The 14701-nt window shown below is 37.6% G+C and overlaps 2 protein-coding genes across 3 annotated transcripts; both read right to left on the reverse strand.

Moving 5' to 3' along the window:
* Window positions 1–5566: 5566 nt before the first annotated feature.
* LOC131471830 (26S proteasome non-ATPase regulatory subunit 4-like) lies at window positions 5567–11701 on the reverse strand. Its single transcript, XM_058648603.1, has 10 exons — window positions 11547–11701; window positions 10610–10750; window positions 10414–10528; window positions 9114–9200; window positions 8915–8983; window positions 8195–8410; window positions 7693–7801; window positions 7441–7578; window positions 6952–7007; window positions 5567–6386 (listed from the first exon to the last, which is right to left on the reverse strand). The coding sequence occupies exons 1-10, from the start codon at window positions 11570–11572 to the stop codon at window positions 6216–6218; spliced, it is 1128 nt and encodes a 375-aa protein (XP_058504586.1). The 5' UTR covers window positions 11573–11701; the 3' UTR covers window positions 5567–6215.
* An 845-nt stretch (window positions 11702–12546) lies between these two features.
* Window positions 12547–14001, reverse strand: LOC131471831 (serum amyloid P-component-like). Of its 2 annotated transcripts, none has more exons than XM_058648604.1 (4): window positions 13895–14001; window positions 13501–13558; window positions 13231–13333; window positions 12547–13142 (listed from the first exon to the last, which is right to left on the reverse strand). In XM_058648604.1, the coding sequence occupies exons 2-4, from the start codon at window positions 13556–13558 to the stop codon at window positions 12629–12631; spliced, it is 675 nt and encodes a 224-aa protein (XP_058504587.1). In that variant the 5' UTR covers window positions 13895–14001; the 3' UTR covers window positions 12547–12628. The 2 variants fall into 2 exon arrangements, with proteins under 2 accessions (XP_058504587.1, XP_058504588.1); XM_058648605.1 differs by having other exon boundaries at window positions 13916–13939.
* Window positions 14002–14701: the final 700 nt, after the last annotated feature.

Below are 14701 nucleotides of genomic sequence, written 5' to 3' on the forward strand. Positions count from 1 at the left end.
CTCTAAGACTTTTATTGTGTGTGACCATTTAAATCTAATTTTTAAAAGAATATACTGTGTAAAAGGTTTTTTTAAGTAGGTTAATTTCATCAGCCAACTGAAATACGTTATACACCTTTAGAAAAAGGAGGAAGACTGACTGAAAGAGATATTGCAGCTTTTACAACTGTAAATTACTGGAGTATTTTTATTAGAAAAGATGTAAAGCACGTATTTGACACACACAGAGCAAAACATAAATATAAACAAAAGCTGAATAAAACATTCCCCATGTTGAGGACGGTAATACTGTAATGTGAATAGCAAATGCAGTTTAATTCTCAGGTCTATATTCTTCATTTATTCAAATGCTCTTTATTTATTTTTCTCCTCATCCTTCTTGGTCTCTGGTTTGGGGCTCGTCTGTCTGACCTCGTTGTTGGGGTCGACTACAGGAAGGTTTTCCAGATCACTGGGAAGGACTTTTGGATCTTGCATAACATCGTTGTCCTCTTCATCCTAGACATATGCAATAATAATTGTAACTCACCCCTGTGCAAGACAAATGAGAAGAAGTTAAAGCTTGTGTTTACCTTTGCCTCACTGCAATCCATGTAAGTTCCTGTGTCCATGTCCTGAGCGCCTAAGTCTGCAGGAAAAAACATTACTTCTTACAAAAGAAAAAAAACAAAAACCCACACAACATCACATAGATTTAGTTGGGTCAACTTGGTGATCAAAAACATCTAATGCCTGAATGTTTATTGCAGAAAACAAGTACTTTAACATTAAAGTATGTTATTTTAAAATGACAATAGCCATACAATACTGCATGTTGCTTTCATTGGATATAAAGTACTATATTGTAAGTTTTTTGTTATATTGTTTTTTTTCAGGCTGACCACAAAAAGGACTGATACAACTGGAATAACCACACAAATGATTGAACACAATTGTTTATTTAGCTGTACAACAGATTTTTCTCAGATCAAACTAACTTATCATTTGCAAAAAGTCAAGTGATCTTCCAGTAAAGACATTAAAATTACTGGTGACGGACCATCAAGACAAAATTGTGTATGACCTGCTCCTGTATGGACATCTGCAGAGCTAAAGACAATCTGTTCCAATGTTCACACATTTTTAACCCCTCACTGGAGACATCTCATATACCAGCCTTCTTCAATACCTCCACCTTCATCCCCATCTCCAAAAAGTCAAGGATCATTGGACTCGATGACTACAGACCTGTTGCTGACCTCTGGTCATTAAATCCTTTGAGCACCTGCCTAAAAATATCCTGGACTCCCCAGGAAACCTATACAAGTGTCCTGTTTCTGCACTTCAGCTCAGCATCAACACAATCCTCTGTGCTCTTCTTCAGGACAAGCTCCTCTGGCTTAATGTGCTGGAATCCTAGTGCAAGACCACAGACTTCCTGTCTGACAGGAAGCAGCAGGTGAAGCTGGGGAGTCTCCTTCCCCCAAAACATCAGCTCTGGATCCCCTCAAAGCTTTGTTCTTCTCACTATAGACCAACAGCTACACCTCCATTCACCAGTCTGTCTGAAGTTTGTGGACGACACCACCCTTTTAGTACTAATCTCTGATGGGGATGAGTCCACCTATTTGCGATAGATCCCCATGTGTCCAGGTGCGGTTTGAATTATTCAGAGGTCAACGCTCTAAAAACAGAGATGGTTGTGGACTTCAGGAAGAACCAAGCCACACTCACCCCTGGCCAACCAGAGAGACACCTCAGTCAACACTGTGGAGTCCTTCCATTTCCTGGACACCATCATCACCATGGACCTCAAGTGGGAACATCAGCTCCATCATCAAAAAAGCAAAAAAGGTTGTATTTCCTTTGGCAGCTGAGGAAGTTCAATTGCCAGTGACGATGATGATGCACTTCTTCACTGCCATCGAGTCCATCCTCACCTCCTCCATCTAATTGGATCCAGCTACTGCCAAAGCCAAGGGCAGGCGGCAGCATGTCATTCGTTCAGCAGAGAAAGTGATTGGCTGCAATCTGCTATTCCTCTGGAAACGGTACATTTACAGGATTCAGTTAAGATTGTGTCTGACTTCCCCCTCCCCTTTAGCAGGAGACTGAGGTCAATCAGGACCTAAACCTTTCACCACAAAAACTGTTTCTTCCCCTCAGCTGCTTGCCTCCTCAATCGAGCCAGGGCCCTCTTTTGACTCACCTCACTGACATCAAACTGCTGCTCTGCACTCCTAATTGCAGATTGCACAATTTGTACAGTCTTTTATCTTCTGTTAATCTGTTTAAAAAAACAAAACAAAAAAAATATTTTATCTTCTGTTTTGAAATAATGCACAATTTCCAAACAGCACAGATTTGTTTGTTTGTTGAATTTTTTAACTTAATTTTTGTCATGTAATTATGTATTTGTAAATGTATCATGTAAATCCTCATATTGTGTAAGCTTTACCTGGCAATAAACCTTTTTCTGATTCATCCTCAGTAATGTGGCTGTCATCTGATAAAGCAGGTGTGGTGGAGTCCGTATGTAAAACAGACATCTTCAACAGGGCATCCTCAGACTCTGAAACAGACACAAAGATATACTGTGTGTTAACATACAACCTGACTGTCTACCATACTGTAGGGGAGAGGACATTTTTCTCACCCTCTTCAGTGGGAGAGAAAATGCCAGCTTCAGCAGCTAATGCTACAGCTGCTCTGCGACCCAGACTTCTCCGAATAGTAGATGGGTGTACCTGGGTCCCACAGGTTACTGCCAGTTCTGAGCTGATGGCACTGCTGGACATCTTACGATTTTGGAGGGAAGTAAGCATGATGTGTCTTTCATCTGCCACACTAAGTTTCCTTGGCCGACCACTACGTCTACGGTCCTCAACATTGCCTGTTTCTTTGTGCTTCTTCAAAAGAGCTTGAACAGCACATCTTGAAACCCCAGTCTGCTTTGAAATCTTTGCCTGGGAAAGACCTTGCTGATGTAGTACAACTACCTTGTGTCTTGTTGCTGTATTCAGTCTTGCCATGGCGTAGGACCTGTGACATGAAACGGTCTTCCACAGTCTCACCTTGGTAGCAGAGTCTGGCGGTTCCTTACACCCAGTTTTGAGCCTCTTAAACAGCTATTTCAGTTAATGACTGTGTTTCAACCTACAAATGAAAATGACGATCATTAGAACCTGTTTATTAAAATTGATTAATCATATGCCTGACAATAATCCTGCAGAATCCCTGACTTTGTGCAAGCGTACCTCTAAGAAATGATGCTGGTTTGAAGACAAAGTATGGTCTCTTGATTTAGATAGTTCTTCTGTTAGCTCACTTTGCATTGTGTTAAATGAAGAAAAAAACTATTCAAATGTATTTGTAATAGCATTCCCACTAAACAGCATCTTCCCTCAACTGCCTAAAACCTTTGCACAGTATTGTATCGTAAAGTGTGTGAATGGCCTGACTGGGTCAGGACTTACTAATGTTTTAGGTCAGCAAACAAATCGACTTTACTTGAGATTTACTAGATAACATTCATGATATTACATTTCATCTCATTTCTATCATCTTCATTAACTATCTCTAGGAAATATATGGCTTAATGTACTTGACATTTAAAAGAGATCAATGTTTGCCATCTTTAGAAAAGTGTCTCCCTTAATGAAAAGGCTTAATAATTACGACTTGTTATCATCGATGCATGTTTATACAGTAGATGATAGATGATCATCTTTGCAGTATTGTCAACTGTCAATATATAAGGTCTGGTTAATTGTTTCTCTCTGCTTGATTTAGAATGGTGGCGGTTTAGTTCTACTTATAATTCTGTTGTTTTTAAAAAGCATAACCAGAGACAAAGATTACAAATTAGAGCTGAACAAATAACGGTTACACTGGACTTATTTGTCTGCAAGTGGCAGCTGGTACAACACGATGCTCCGATGTGTCTGATCAAAGAAAGGATACGCGTTGTGTTGTTTACCCTGCTCAACAGTTTACGAACGATAAAAAAAAAAAACATGTGTCACGAAGCAAAACAAACAGAAAGACAAACCTAACTGTCATGCGGCAACAAGTGGGAGCCTCTGCTAAATGCTAGCTACATCCCAGCGTTCATCTGCTAGCTTGCTTTGCTAACGTCTGTCAGTCCGTTTTCCTTTTCCACACTAACAAATTACACCCCTGTGTTTACACACAACTAATGTGTTCATAATGCGTTACGTTTAATGCATCTACTTCAGTTGAAGCAAACGTTTGTATTTCATTTTACCAACCTGCTGGTTAATAGTAAGTTCTATCACTACCCGATCTGTAACGGAAACTCAATTTGATGTGCGCATGTGCGACTACTTTAGAAATTAAATTAAATTAAATATTTGATTACGTTTTCAATAGTTAAAAGGATAACTAAACTTCTGTATAAATAAATAATAAATACACGGGATTTTGTTGTCTATTACGGAACGGTGTAATATATGTATACATATTAGTGGCGACCATGAACGCTCTCGGCTGCCGTAGTCTTTAGTTTTAGTAGTTATTATATGAATTAATTATTATATTATATGAAATACACTTTATTTCGCGAATTTTAACAGGACACGGCAAGGCAACTATGCAGATTCAAAAATGAATAACGTACAACATAACCAACAATAAGTATAAGCTTTATAAGCTTTATAATTTTTATAAGTATATAAAGCTATGTACATATAGGGATATCAAAAGAAAAATGAGGAAAAACAAAAAAGACAAATTCAAGGTTTGACAACATGGCTTTCTCTGCCTTTTTTTCTCTTTTAAATCTGGTTCTTGTAATTAGCCGATATAATGGCTATTTCTATTTTGGGTATTTTTTATTTCATTAATTAAATCCCCAATTTAACAGAAGATAATAAACTACCATGCAAAGCTGTACGTTAAATAAATCTCCTGGCCCAGATGATCTGACCCTAATTTCTACTACTTTCTAAATAAATTACTTACTTTATATTAATGTTGCTGTGTGCCTTGTTAATTTGGTATTTGTTGTTAACTTTGTTTGCCACAATATTTCCTAAATTTCACATTGAGGAAAAAAAAGTGTCTGGCTTTTCTTCTGGATGCTCAAGTTTCCTGTCACCAAAACATGCTACAGTGACTTCCCAAGAGCCACACAGAAGTAGTTATTTACAAAATTAAATTTAGTTAAATATTCTCTTCCAACTCAACTCACAAAATTACAAAAAAGACTTCACCTGAACTATGCCTTCTCCATTAATTTACCATTTACTGTGACTATTTGTCTGACTGAGGTGTCAAGTGATTATGTTTCTATAATAAAGCATATTAAACACAACAAATGTATGTTCCTTTAATGTTGTATTGTTAGTTTATTTTATATTGTTTTGTGGGCCTTCACAAAACACTAACACTAAATTATCTCCCCTAGCTTGACTTTTATTATGTGAACATTCAAATATGAATAAAAAAAGTAGATACATTTCACCACCCAACTGAAATATGTTCACCTTTAGAAAGAGGAAGACAAAGGCTAAAAATGATTGCAGCTTGTACTATTGTAAATTAATTACAAAAGTCACACAAAGCACTTCTTTGTATCCTGTACATTTATTTAGAGTTGTGATTTGCTCATGTTGCCGAGTATTTTTTTTTTTTTATTAGAAAAGCCTTGAGGCGTGTGTTTGACATACAAAAAAGTGAAAGCAAAAAGTGAAAGCAAAATTTCACCCAAAGTTGTCAAAACAGTTTGCACAACTACATTTCAATTTAGATCCAAGGAACATCAGTCGGTCCATCTCTAAATCAAAAATGCACTGGTTTGCTTGTCTGGCTTCAAACTTCACAGGTGATTTACTAAAAGCACTAGTGTGCACAGTGCCGACGTGTTTGGGGCGAGAAATGCAAGAGATAGTGGTAGAATTGCGACAGACGTGTCACTAAATGAGCCACTTTCACCCTGTCTCACATGGGGAAATGAATGGGCACCATCCTGATTTGTATGCAGGTTAGCACAGCAACCATAGTAGTAAATAACCTGCATACATTACTACAGGCACCAGTGTGTGCAGAGCAGACTTTGACGTTGTTTGGATAAGAAATACAAGGGAACGGGTAGGGATGCTGTTTTACTAGTAAACAAAAGATGAACAAAACATTTCCTGCATTGAGCACCATGATTCTGTGAATAGCAAAATGCAGTTAATTCTCAGGTCTCTATTCTTCTTCAAAAATTCTCTTTATTTCTTTTTCTCTTCGTCTTTCTTGGTCTCTGGTTTAGGGCCAGTCTGTGAAGCCAGAGAGCCCATGGCGTTACGAATGGCCTCATTGTTGGGGTCGACTCCAGGAAGGTTTTCAAGAACACTCTGTAGGAACTCTGGATCTTGCATAACATCGTAGTCCTCTTCATCCTAGACACAGGTAATAATAATCAATTATAACTCACACCTGAACAAGATAAGATAAATCCTTTATTAGTCCTGCAACGGGAACATTTACAGTGTCACAGCAGCAAAGACAGTAAAGATAAAGGTAATAAATAATAAACATGCAGTGAATGTACAATATAGAAAACTATCAACAATAAGACTATAAAAAAGTAAAAATGGAATATACAGTACATTATAGACATTAACTTACCAAAATATGTACAGTATGAGCTTGATATTGAACATCCTTTCCGTACATGTGTGTATTGTTACATGTGGTGTACTGAGAGCAGTGTGGTTGTTTTTTTTGTCAACAGCCATGAGGAATAACCTGCAATACCGCTCCTTCAGACATTTAGGATGTTTCAGTCTGTCACTGAAGGAGCTGCTCAGTGCTGTGATGGTGTACTGCAGGGTGTGGGAGAGACTGTCCATCAGAGATGATAGCTTAGCAATCATTCTCCTCTCTCCCATCACATCCACACAGTCAGGAGGCATCCCAGGACAGTACAAGCACCTGAGGAAAAAAGTAAAGGCTTGTGTTTACCTTTGCCTCATTGGAATCTATGTCAGCTCCCGTGTCCATGTCCTCAGCACCAAAGTCTGTAGAGGTAAAAAAAACCTGTTACGTCTTACAAAGAAAAAAACAAAAACCCACACAATAACATGTAGATTCAATAGCTGGGTCAACTTGGTGATCAAAATACTGTATATCCTTTTTCAACATCTAATGCCTAAATATTTATTGCAGAAACTACTAGTACTAAAGAATCAGCTATGTTACTTAGAATGACAATAGACATACAACAATAGTGCTCTTGTGTTGCTTTCATTAGATAAAAAGTAAAAAATTAATTAGCTGCACAACTGATTTTTCTCGGCTCAAACTAATGTATAATTTACAAAATTCAAGTGGTCTTCCAGTGAAGAAAATGGGTTTGCTTATTTTGATGCATACTTGTACCTAGCTTGTATTATAACTTGTATTAATTATCTGGTGAGGGAATATCAAGACAATTTAAAATGTGTGTATAACCTGCTCCAGGTCCCTGCATGGACATGTGCATAGCATAGGCAATCTGTTCATCCTCAGTCATGCGGCTGATGTCTGGTAAAGCAGGTGTGGTGGACTCTGTATGTGAGACGGACATCTTCAACAAAGCATCTTCTGACTCTGAAACAGACAGAAAGATATCCTGTTTGAACATTATCCAGCTGAATCCTATAACTTGTCTGTCTGCAATACTGTAAGCAGAGAGGGGCAGATCCCATTGGACATTTTTCTCACTATCTGCAGGAGGAGAGGGAATGCCAACTTCAGCAGCTGATACAACAGCTGCTCTGCGAGTCTCGTCCTCCTGGCGTTGTCTCTGCTCCTCCATAGACACACGCAGGGCCTAGATAAACAAACAAAAAACAAAATTAAGGTAAAGGACAAGAAAATGTGATTTTAGAGAACATTACGATGCACGTTGCAATGTTTTTAGACTTCAGCAAGTGAAGGTTTTTGTTTATGCAACATTTCAACATTTAATTTAAGACATCATTCTCTGAATGGGCCACACGGTGGAGCACATGGTTAGCAAGAAGGTTGGGGCTTTCAATTTGGAGTTTGCTTGTTTTCTCTGGGTACTCTGGTTTCTAATAATCCAAAAACATGCAGAGGTAATTGGACACTCTAAATTCACTATAGGTGTGAGTGAGTGAATGGTTGTTCATCTCTTATGAGCTTACGGGAAACTATAATGACTAATCAGATTTGCAATTGTTAATTTTCCTTGCTCTCTTACCAAGGCCAGCTCTGGGTCGGCACTGGGATCCACTCCAAACTCAAAGTCACTGGCACCCAGACCCAACACTGCACCTCCCTCTCCAGCCAGGATGGGTGAGGAGAGCAGGGCATCAGCCAGACTGGGGCCTGGAGGTACTGTGACCAGGTGGGAACCCGCTCCTTCTTTCCCATTTAGTGTGTTGATGAAGGTAGTCAGCTTCTCTGTGTTCATCTCCTGTGAAAGAAGAAAAGATTCAGGGTGACCATGTGGACTAGTAAACTTTGCAGAGAGGTGTGATACAATGATAGCACATATTTAAGTCACTGTGTGTGTGTGTGTGTGTGTCTGCGTGTGTGTGTGTGTGTGTGCGTGTGTGTTTGTGTGAATGTCCATATTTTAAATACAGTGCAAATATATATATATATATATATATATATTCAAATATATTTAGTACACATAGAGTAAGATACGCCAACATACTGTGTATATACATTAAGTATATTCTTGTCACGCAGTAATCACACAAACGCTTCCTACATCTCGTGGTTGTTTTCATGCACAAGGGTTATATATACACACACATATATATATATATATATATATATATATACATACATATACATACATATACACACATACACACACATATATATACATATCTTGTGATTTCAGTGTTGCTTTTCATCTTCTGTAAGTACTATTTCAATGTACTGTATGTATGTATTTGTTCAAAAATACCTCCTCTCCAAAATTAATGATATCCACACAGACTTTTTCTTTCTTCAAGCGCTTTGCCATTTTGACCAGCTAACAAAAAAGAGAAATATGTCAAGTGGTATATACACACAGCCATGATCAATGTTGTATCTTTGTCATTTAATACACAATAACTAATAAACATGCCAAATAAAATCATTAATGTCAGAATTGAACTCACTTCTTTTTCATTGTCCTCCACTGGGCTTCCAACAAATGCAATAATGCGCATCTTGTGATTTTTGCCCTGTCTGTGTTTCAATGCCAACTACACAGAAAAGCAAGGCAAAATAAAGGTAAGACAACATGAATTACCAAAATGCATTTCAGTAAAGTGGTGGAGGTCAGTTGATATTGCACTATATAGTGTAGCTGGATGGATCAAATCCAGTAAGTCACTGTGCTTTTGGTAGTCATGTTTGAAACTAGACAAATTTCTCTACGTTCTGGTAGAAAATCAGTGAGACTTGAAAGGGTGTACTTCCCAATTTCATGGGGTGTGACCAACGGACATAGATGAAAATGCCTCTGTATGCAATTTGATAGACCTACAACTAATCAGACCAATGATCTGGATGACATAATGCACAACAACAGAAAACATGTCAACAAAGGCGCTTGTTGTAGTTTTCTAGTAGCGATGGCCTCTAATGCCTTTTGCCGTTCAAAATGGAAGCAACAGCTGAAAAGACAGCTGCTGTTCCAGGCCACCATGTAGGATGTATACAAATGCTGCTACAGTAGATGTTGCTTCTCTGTCGTCATCGCAGTTTGTTTGAGTGAAGCTACGTTGAAGTACGTGGAAGCAATAACTAGCAAATTGCGTTCCAACTCATATGGCTGAGAAATTGTCTTGAAAAAAGTTTGAAAAACGTTTCAGAAAGTATGAAATATTCCAAAAATCTGAATGTAATGAATTATGTCCTAATTGAGTTGAACATTTTGAAGTTCAAATGATGGTACATGAAACACGTTAAAGGACAAACACACTAGAATTGGAAGAAGTAGGAGAACTAGTTTTTTGCAGCAATTCCTCTAATTAGCAAAAGCTGCATTATATTTAAGAAGAGCCAGCTACACCTCTTGGTTGAACTTGGTTTAGATGTTACTAGTAATTACTGTGTTGTTCCTGTCAAGTCAAAAAGGCTACTATGAAGAAGCCTGTAAAATCTATTGATTGAGGATGCAGCAAACCAGCAGTGGCCAACAGGGGAAGCATTTATTATGGAGGGGGGTCCAAAACTAAGAGGAACCTGGGTGTGCTATTTAAAACATTTAAAAATTCAAAAAATAGTGCCATATTCAGCAGGAAAAAGATAAGTGATGCAACATACTGGATCCCAACTGCCGTTGATCATCACTATAGCAACTAAGTTTAACTGATCTATCAATATGTCTAAATGTTTTTCCAACTCTTCTAATGGTGTCCTGCATCATTAAAACACTGTACATCCACAATGTGTTATAAAAATCAAACTCACATGTGCCACTCTGATGCCAGTGCAGAAGCTGATGTTTCCACGAGGCTGCACAGCATGCAGCTTGGACAGTATTCTCCCCGTGTCTGGGGTCAGTGTGGTCAGCACTTCACAGTTACTGCAGAGTTGCAACACTTTAGTCATTAGATTGTCAAAGTTTCAAATGTCACCTTACAAATTCAAAGACACTGGCTCTTACTTTGCCATGGTGATGAGGCCCACATTGTTTTCAGGGTTGCTGCGTGTTTTGGAGTGACAAACAATATTGACTGCATCCTGCTGAGCCTGCAGCCTGGTAGGCAGAAAGTCTCCATTTCGCATGTATTCACTATTATCCACACTAGGAAAGAAATGACAGCAGGGTTAATAACTAATCGTTCCAGCAAAATATTTAGCACAAATTAAAAAAATATGTGATACTAATGTCCATATGACATCTAATGTACTCTATGTGTATAACAACAAACAAATGATGTAGCCTCAGTGAACGCAATAACAATACAACAAATAACGTTAATGTCTCTGCAGCTTAAATGCTACACAATTATATTGACTGTTGATTTTAAATTAATTTGTTTATCAATCGAAGAGCTATCTGGTTCATTAAGTGTCAGATAATGGTTAAATATGACTAATCAGATTAAACCAATTCATCGACTATCAAAATGGTTGGTGATGAATGTAGTAATCGATTGAAAATGCACCTGATATGACGGTTATTGGACAGGCGAAACAACAATCACAAAGAAAACGGTGTCCTGTGTTGACAATGACAGTAGGTTTGTATAGCCAACTAATGCTAACGCGCTCATTAACGACATATAGACTCATCTTGTGGCTCAATATGAGATTTAAGTTCACGAGCGTAAAGAAGGAACACTACATTGTTTAGTGTCTGTAAATAAACAACGTGTTAAATGTCCTTAATTTGCCTCTGTAATGAAAGCGCCTTCAAGCTAGCGTTAGCTAGGTGACTCAGGGAATAAGCCGACCATCTTCAATCAAGTAAATATTGAGTAAACCTGGAGGTATGCATCAAACAAATTACCCTAAATAAAATACAGATATATACATGCTTATTATTAGTAAAAGTATCACGATTAATTCTAAATTGAGATTTATTTCTGATTCCTTACCACACCATAGTGCTTTCAAGCACCATCTTGACGTCTGTAGACTGCTACGTTGACGCGATGGCTTATGGGTAATGGAGTTTTGTGTTGTTATGTTAATTTATTTTTATTTTATGGCAGCTTGCAATTTATGACTGTTGTGTTAAATGTAAATGTTGTATGATATTTTTTATTATATTAATTACTGTAACACGCCAATGTTGGGTACAGATTGTATTGCAGTTGTTATGTACTATAACTACTGTACAAAGTGGCTGAGGATCTAAATGTCTGATAATCTGTATCTGACATAAACCTGTGAAAGTTTTATTTAACCTTTAATACATTTTGAACAGTTAATGAAAGATCAAAGTGATCAAAGTGAAAGTAAATCAAAGTAAATGACAATAAATGTGATCAGTTGATTTCATGAGGCCCGCCATTTAATATCAAGCTTATTATGTCTGTATATATATTTTTTTTTTTTGCATCAGAAGTATTTTGTTTGTCAACTATCTATCATTCCATTATCAAAACAAACACTTTTATTTTGAAATTCGTCATGTGGAGGATAAAGAAAAAAAGAGCTAAAAAATAACATGTCTGTCAAATTTCACCCATAGGAACAATATTTATTAGTAGAATTAATGGTTGAAGACTGAAATGATTGATTGTCAATTGATGATTTTACAACCTTACTTTTAATAACACATAATAAATGTACTATGTCCATGATGATTCTGGGTTGTTAAGCTCACGCTCTTTTCTACATGAGTTAACCAACATTGCTGATTGTCATATATGCTTTGATTACAATATTTTACTGTGCATACAATGTGTCTATGCCCATAGGAGTCACGGAAATGCCTTCACATGAAATATTGTGCTCCTTGACCTCTGCCATGTTTCAGTGATGTGGTGGTTAAATGTTTTCATGTGTGATTTTAAAAGACAAAAGATGTTTTCTTAATCTTGGCTTTGATCCCTTGATTGATAAACTCTTTAAAACAAATGACAACAACCCTTTAAGTGTCTGAAAAGATTTTAATGATTTCCACTGAACATTCATGTGGTGCCCAGTGAGCAACTTGCCCTTTAACACTATGTTACATATTTTCTTGATCTTCTTCCACATAAATTTTCCCAACGATTTCATACTGGAGGGCTTGCCAGTTGAACACATTTCCCGGGGTGAAGTATTTGCCATTCATGTAGCGTCTGATCTCAGCAGGAGCGAGAACATGGTCCCACATGTGGACTTTAGAAATCATACCAACAAAAGACTGATTAAGATCAAACCCTCCATCATATTTGTCCTGTTCTTGGCCCAGGATGGTTTTTGGCGCTCCAGTGATAGGCATACCAGATGTGATAAATCTCTTGACGGTTGGCCTGCCATTCAACCATACCTGAGCCAAACCATTGTCTGAGCTCCAGGTGGTACAAAGGGAGTGCCATGTGTTTGCTCCAAATGACACTGACTGGAAGTCTGTGTGTGGGTCCGCGACATGGAGCCTGAGGACATTCTGTACATCAGGCTTATAGATCACCAAGGAATTGATTTTTGTTGGAGTAGCCAATGAGAAGAGCCCATAGGGCCTTTTGAGATCTGTGAAGAATCTGAACAAACATGCAAGTTGTAAGAAACTGAGGCAAAGAGGGTGTTTTTGAAACATTACCACAAACACAAGCTTTCTGAGTACACCACCTGAGACAGACGGTGAAGGCGTTGAATTGGGTTTTAGTTGTTAGGAGCTTTATGTGATCCGTGTTGGTCTCCTTGGGGAAGACGAACACTTTGTTTGACAGATCTGCACAGACGAAGAGAGGGAACAATAGTACTGACTACAAACATGTTCTGTAATTGAATTACCTGATTAAATATGACAGAATTAGATCGTTAAAATGTAATGTAATGCAATGTTAAAATGCTGCTTTTTGTAAATAAAGCTTGTTGGTCAAACAAAGGTTGACTTACCTTGAGGTGCTGCGAAACATGTTGCAATCAGGGCAAATAGAAGCAAAAGTTTCTCCATCTAAGATTTCAGAAAGCCTGTATTATTATCACTGAAGAGACAAAAAATCTTTAAAAAAAACCATTTAATTTTTACCAGGCCAATCCACTTGAGTGAAGCAAGTTGTAGTTTTTGAGTTACAGCAGTACAAACATAAGAAATAGAGGGGATGTATAACAGTCTATGGGTTTCTCCTTAATAAAATGTATCTATCTTCATAATACAGTATAATATGAGCATACAACAATATAATGTGATTTAAAGTAGCTAAGGAAAAAGGATTAGATGCTTCTAGGAAAAGATGATCAAGTTTGGAAGTGAATCTGGAATAACTAGGTTGAAGATGTGTGATCTTACCTTGGACTGAGTGTCTTTTACCTTGTGGCCTGGATGTATTCGCTTCGTGTGGATCACGCGTCTGTGGTTTTTGTCTAGACAGCTTCTTTATTTGTACGGCTGCAGCTGTTTACTCTGGTTACATAACTATGGACTCTGGCAATTGTACACTGTGGAGGAGATCACTGCAAATGACCTAGGGTCACACTGAGCAGATGAGGGTACGTCAATAATGTTGTGGCATCAACTGTCTCTATAGCATCTCATATCAAAAATGAGTCTCACAGTCTATAATAAAGAATTAATCTCATCAGCGAGCCAATAAGCAATAAACCAAAGCTCATTTCCTAAAGGAGAAGAGAAAATTAAGTTAATAAATATGACAGCCCAGCTAAAACAAAACAATTCTACCTTAATATGCAATGTCATTTTTATTGAAACTATCAAGGGTAATCCTACAAACATGCACTATGCTGCAATGTCAGCAGTTTTAATATTACAATTAGAACAATTAATATTAGTTCAATAATTTTCAACAGGTCTCTTTATACAGTGTGTTTATTTGTGCAGTGAGAGTACAGGGTGAGCTCAGGGCTTCTTCAAGGCCTCAGCCAGTTCTGGGCCAGAGTGTGTGTACACAATCCCCAGATAAGGGGTTGGCAAGTATATTGGGCCTATGGCCAATTTCTTTTCTAAGCAATTTAATAGTAAGCCAAAATGTAAATTCCTACTGAACTTCTTTACTTTTAAAACTTAAATAATAATCTTGTACAAAAATGACAAATTTAAGAAATGTTTTGGTTTAAAAAAGTTACTTGAATTTTTTTT

Source organism: Solea solea, chromosome 13 (genome assembly GCF_958295425.1).
Source record: "Solea solea chromosome 13, fSolSol10.1, whole genome shotgun sequence".
NCBI classification, from domain to species: Eukaryota; Metazoa; Chordata; class Actinopteri; order Pleuronectiformes; family Soleidae; genus Solea; species Solea solea.

Bases quoted from the DNA above. Each gene is read 5' to 3' on its own strand.
- LOC131471831 (XM_058648604.1), bottom strand. From the start codon at position 13,558: ATGGAGAAACTTTTGCTTCTATTTGCCCTGATTGCAACATGTTTCGCA. The intron at 13,334-13,500 runs GTAAGTCAACCT...TCGTCTGTGCAG, and splicing joins ATGTTTCGCAGCACCTCAAG to ATCTGTCAAACAAAGTGTTC. The intron at 13,143-13,230 runs GTGGTGTACTCA...ATGTTTGTTCAG, and splicing joins GCCTTCACCGTCTGTCTCAG to ATTCTTCACAGATCTCAAAA.
- LOC131471830 (XM_058648603.1), bottom strand. From the start codon at position 11,572: ATGGTGCTTGAAAGCACTATGGTGTG. The intron at 7,008-7,440 runs GTTATACACACA...TTACCTCTACAG, and splicing joins CATGCAGGGACCTGGAGCAG to ACTTTGGTGCTGAGGACATG. The intron at 6,387-6,951 runs GTAAACACAAGC...ACCTGTGTCTAG, and splicing joins TAGATTCCAATGAGGCAAAG to GATGAAGAGGACTACGATGT.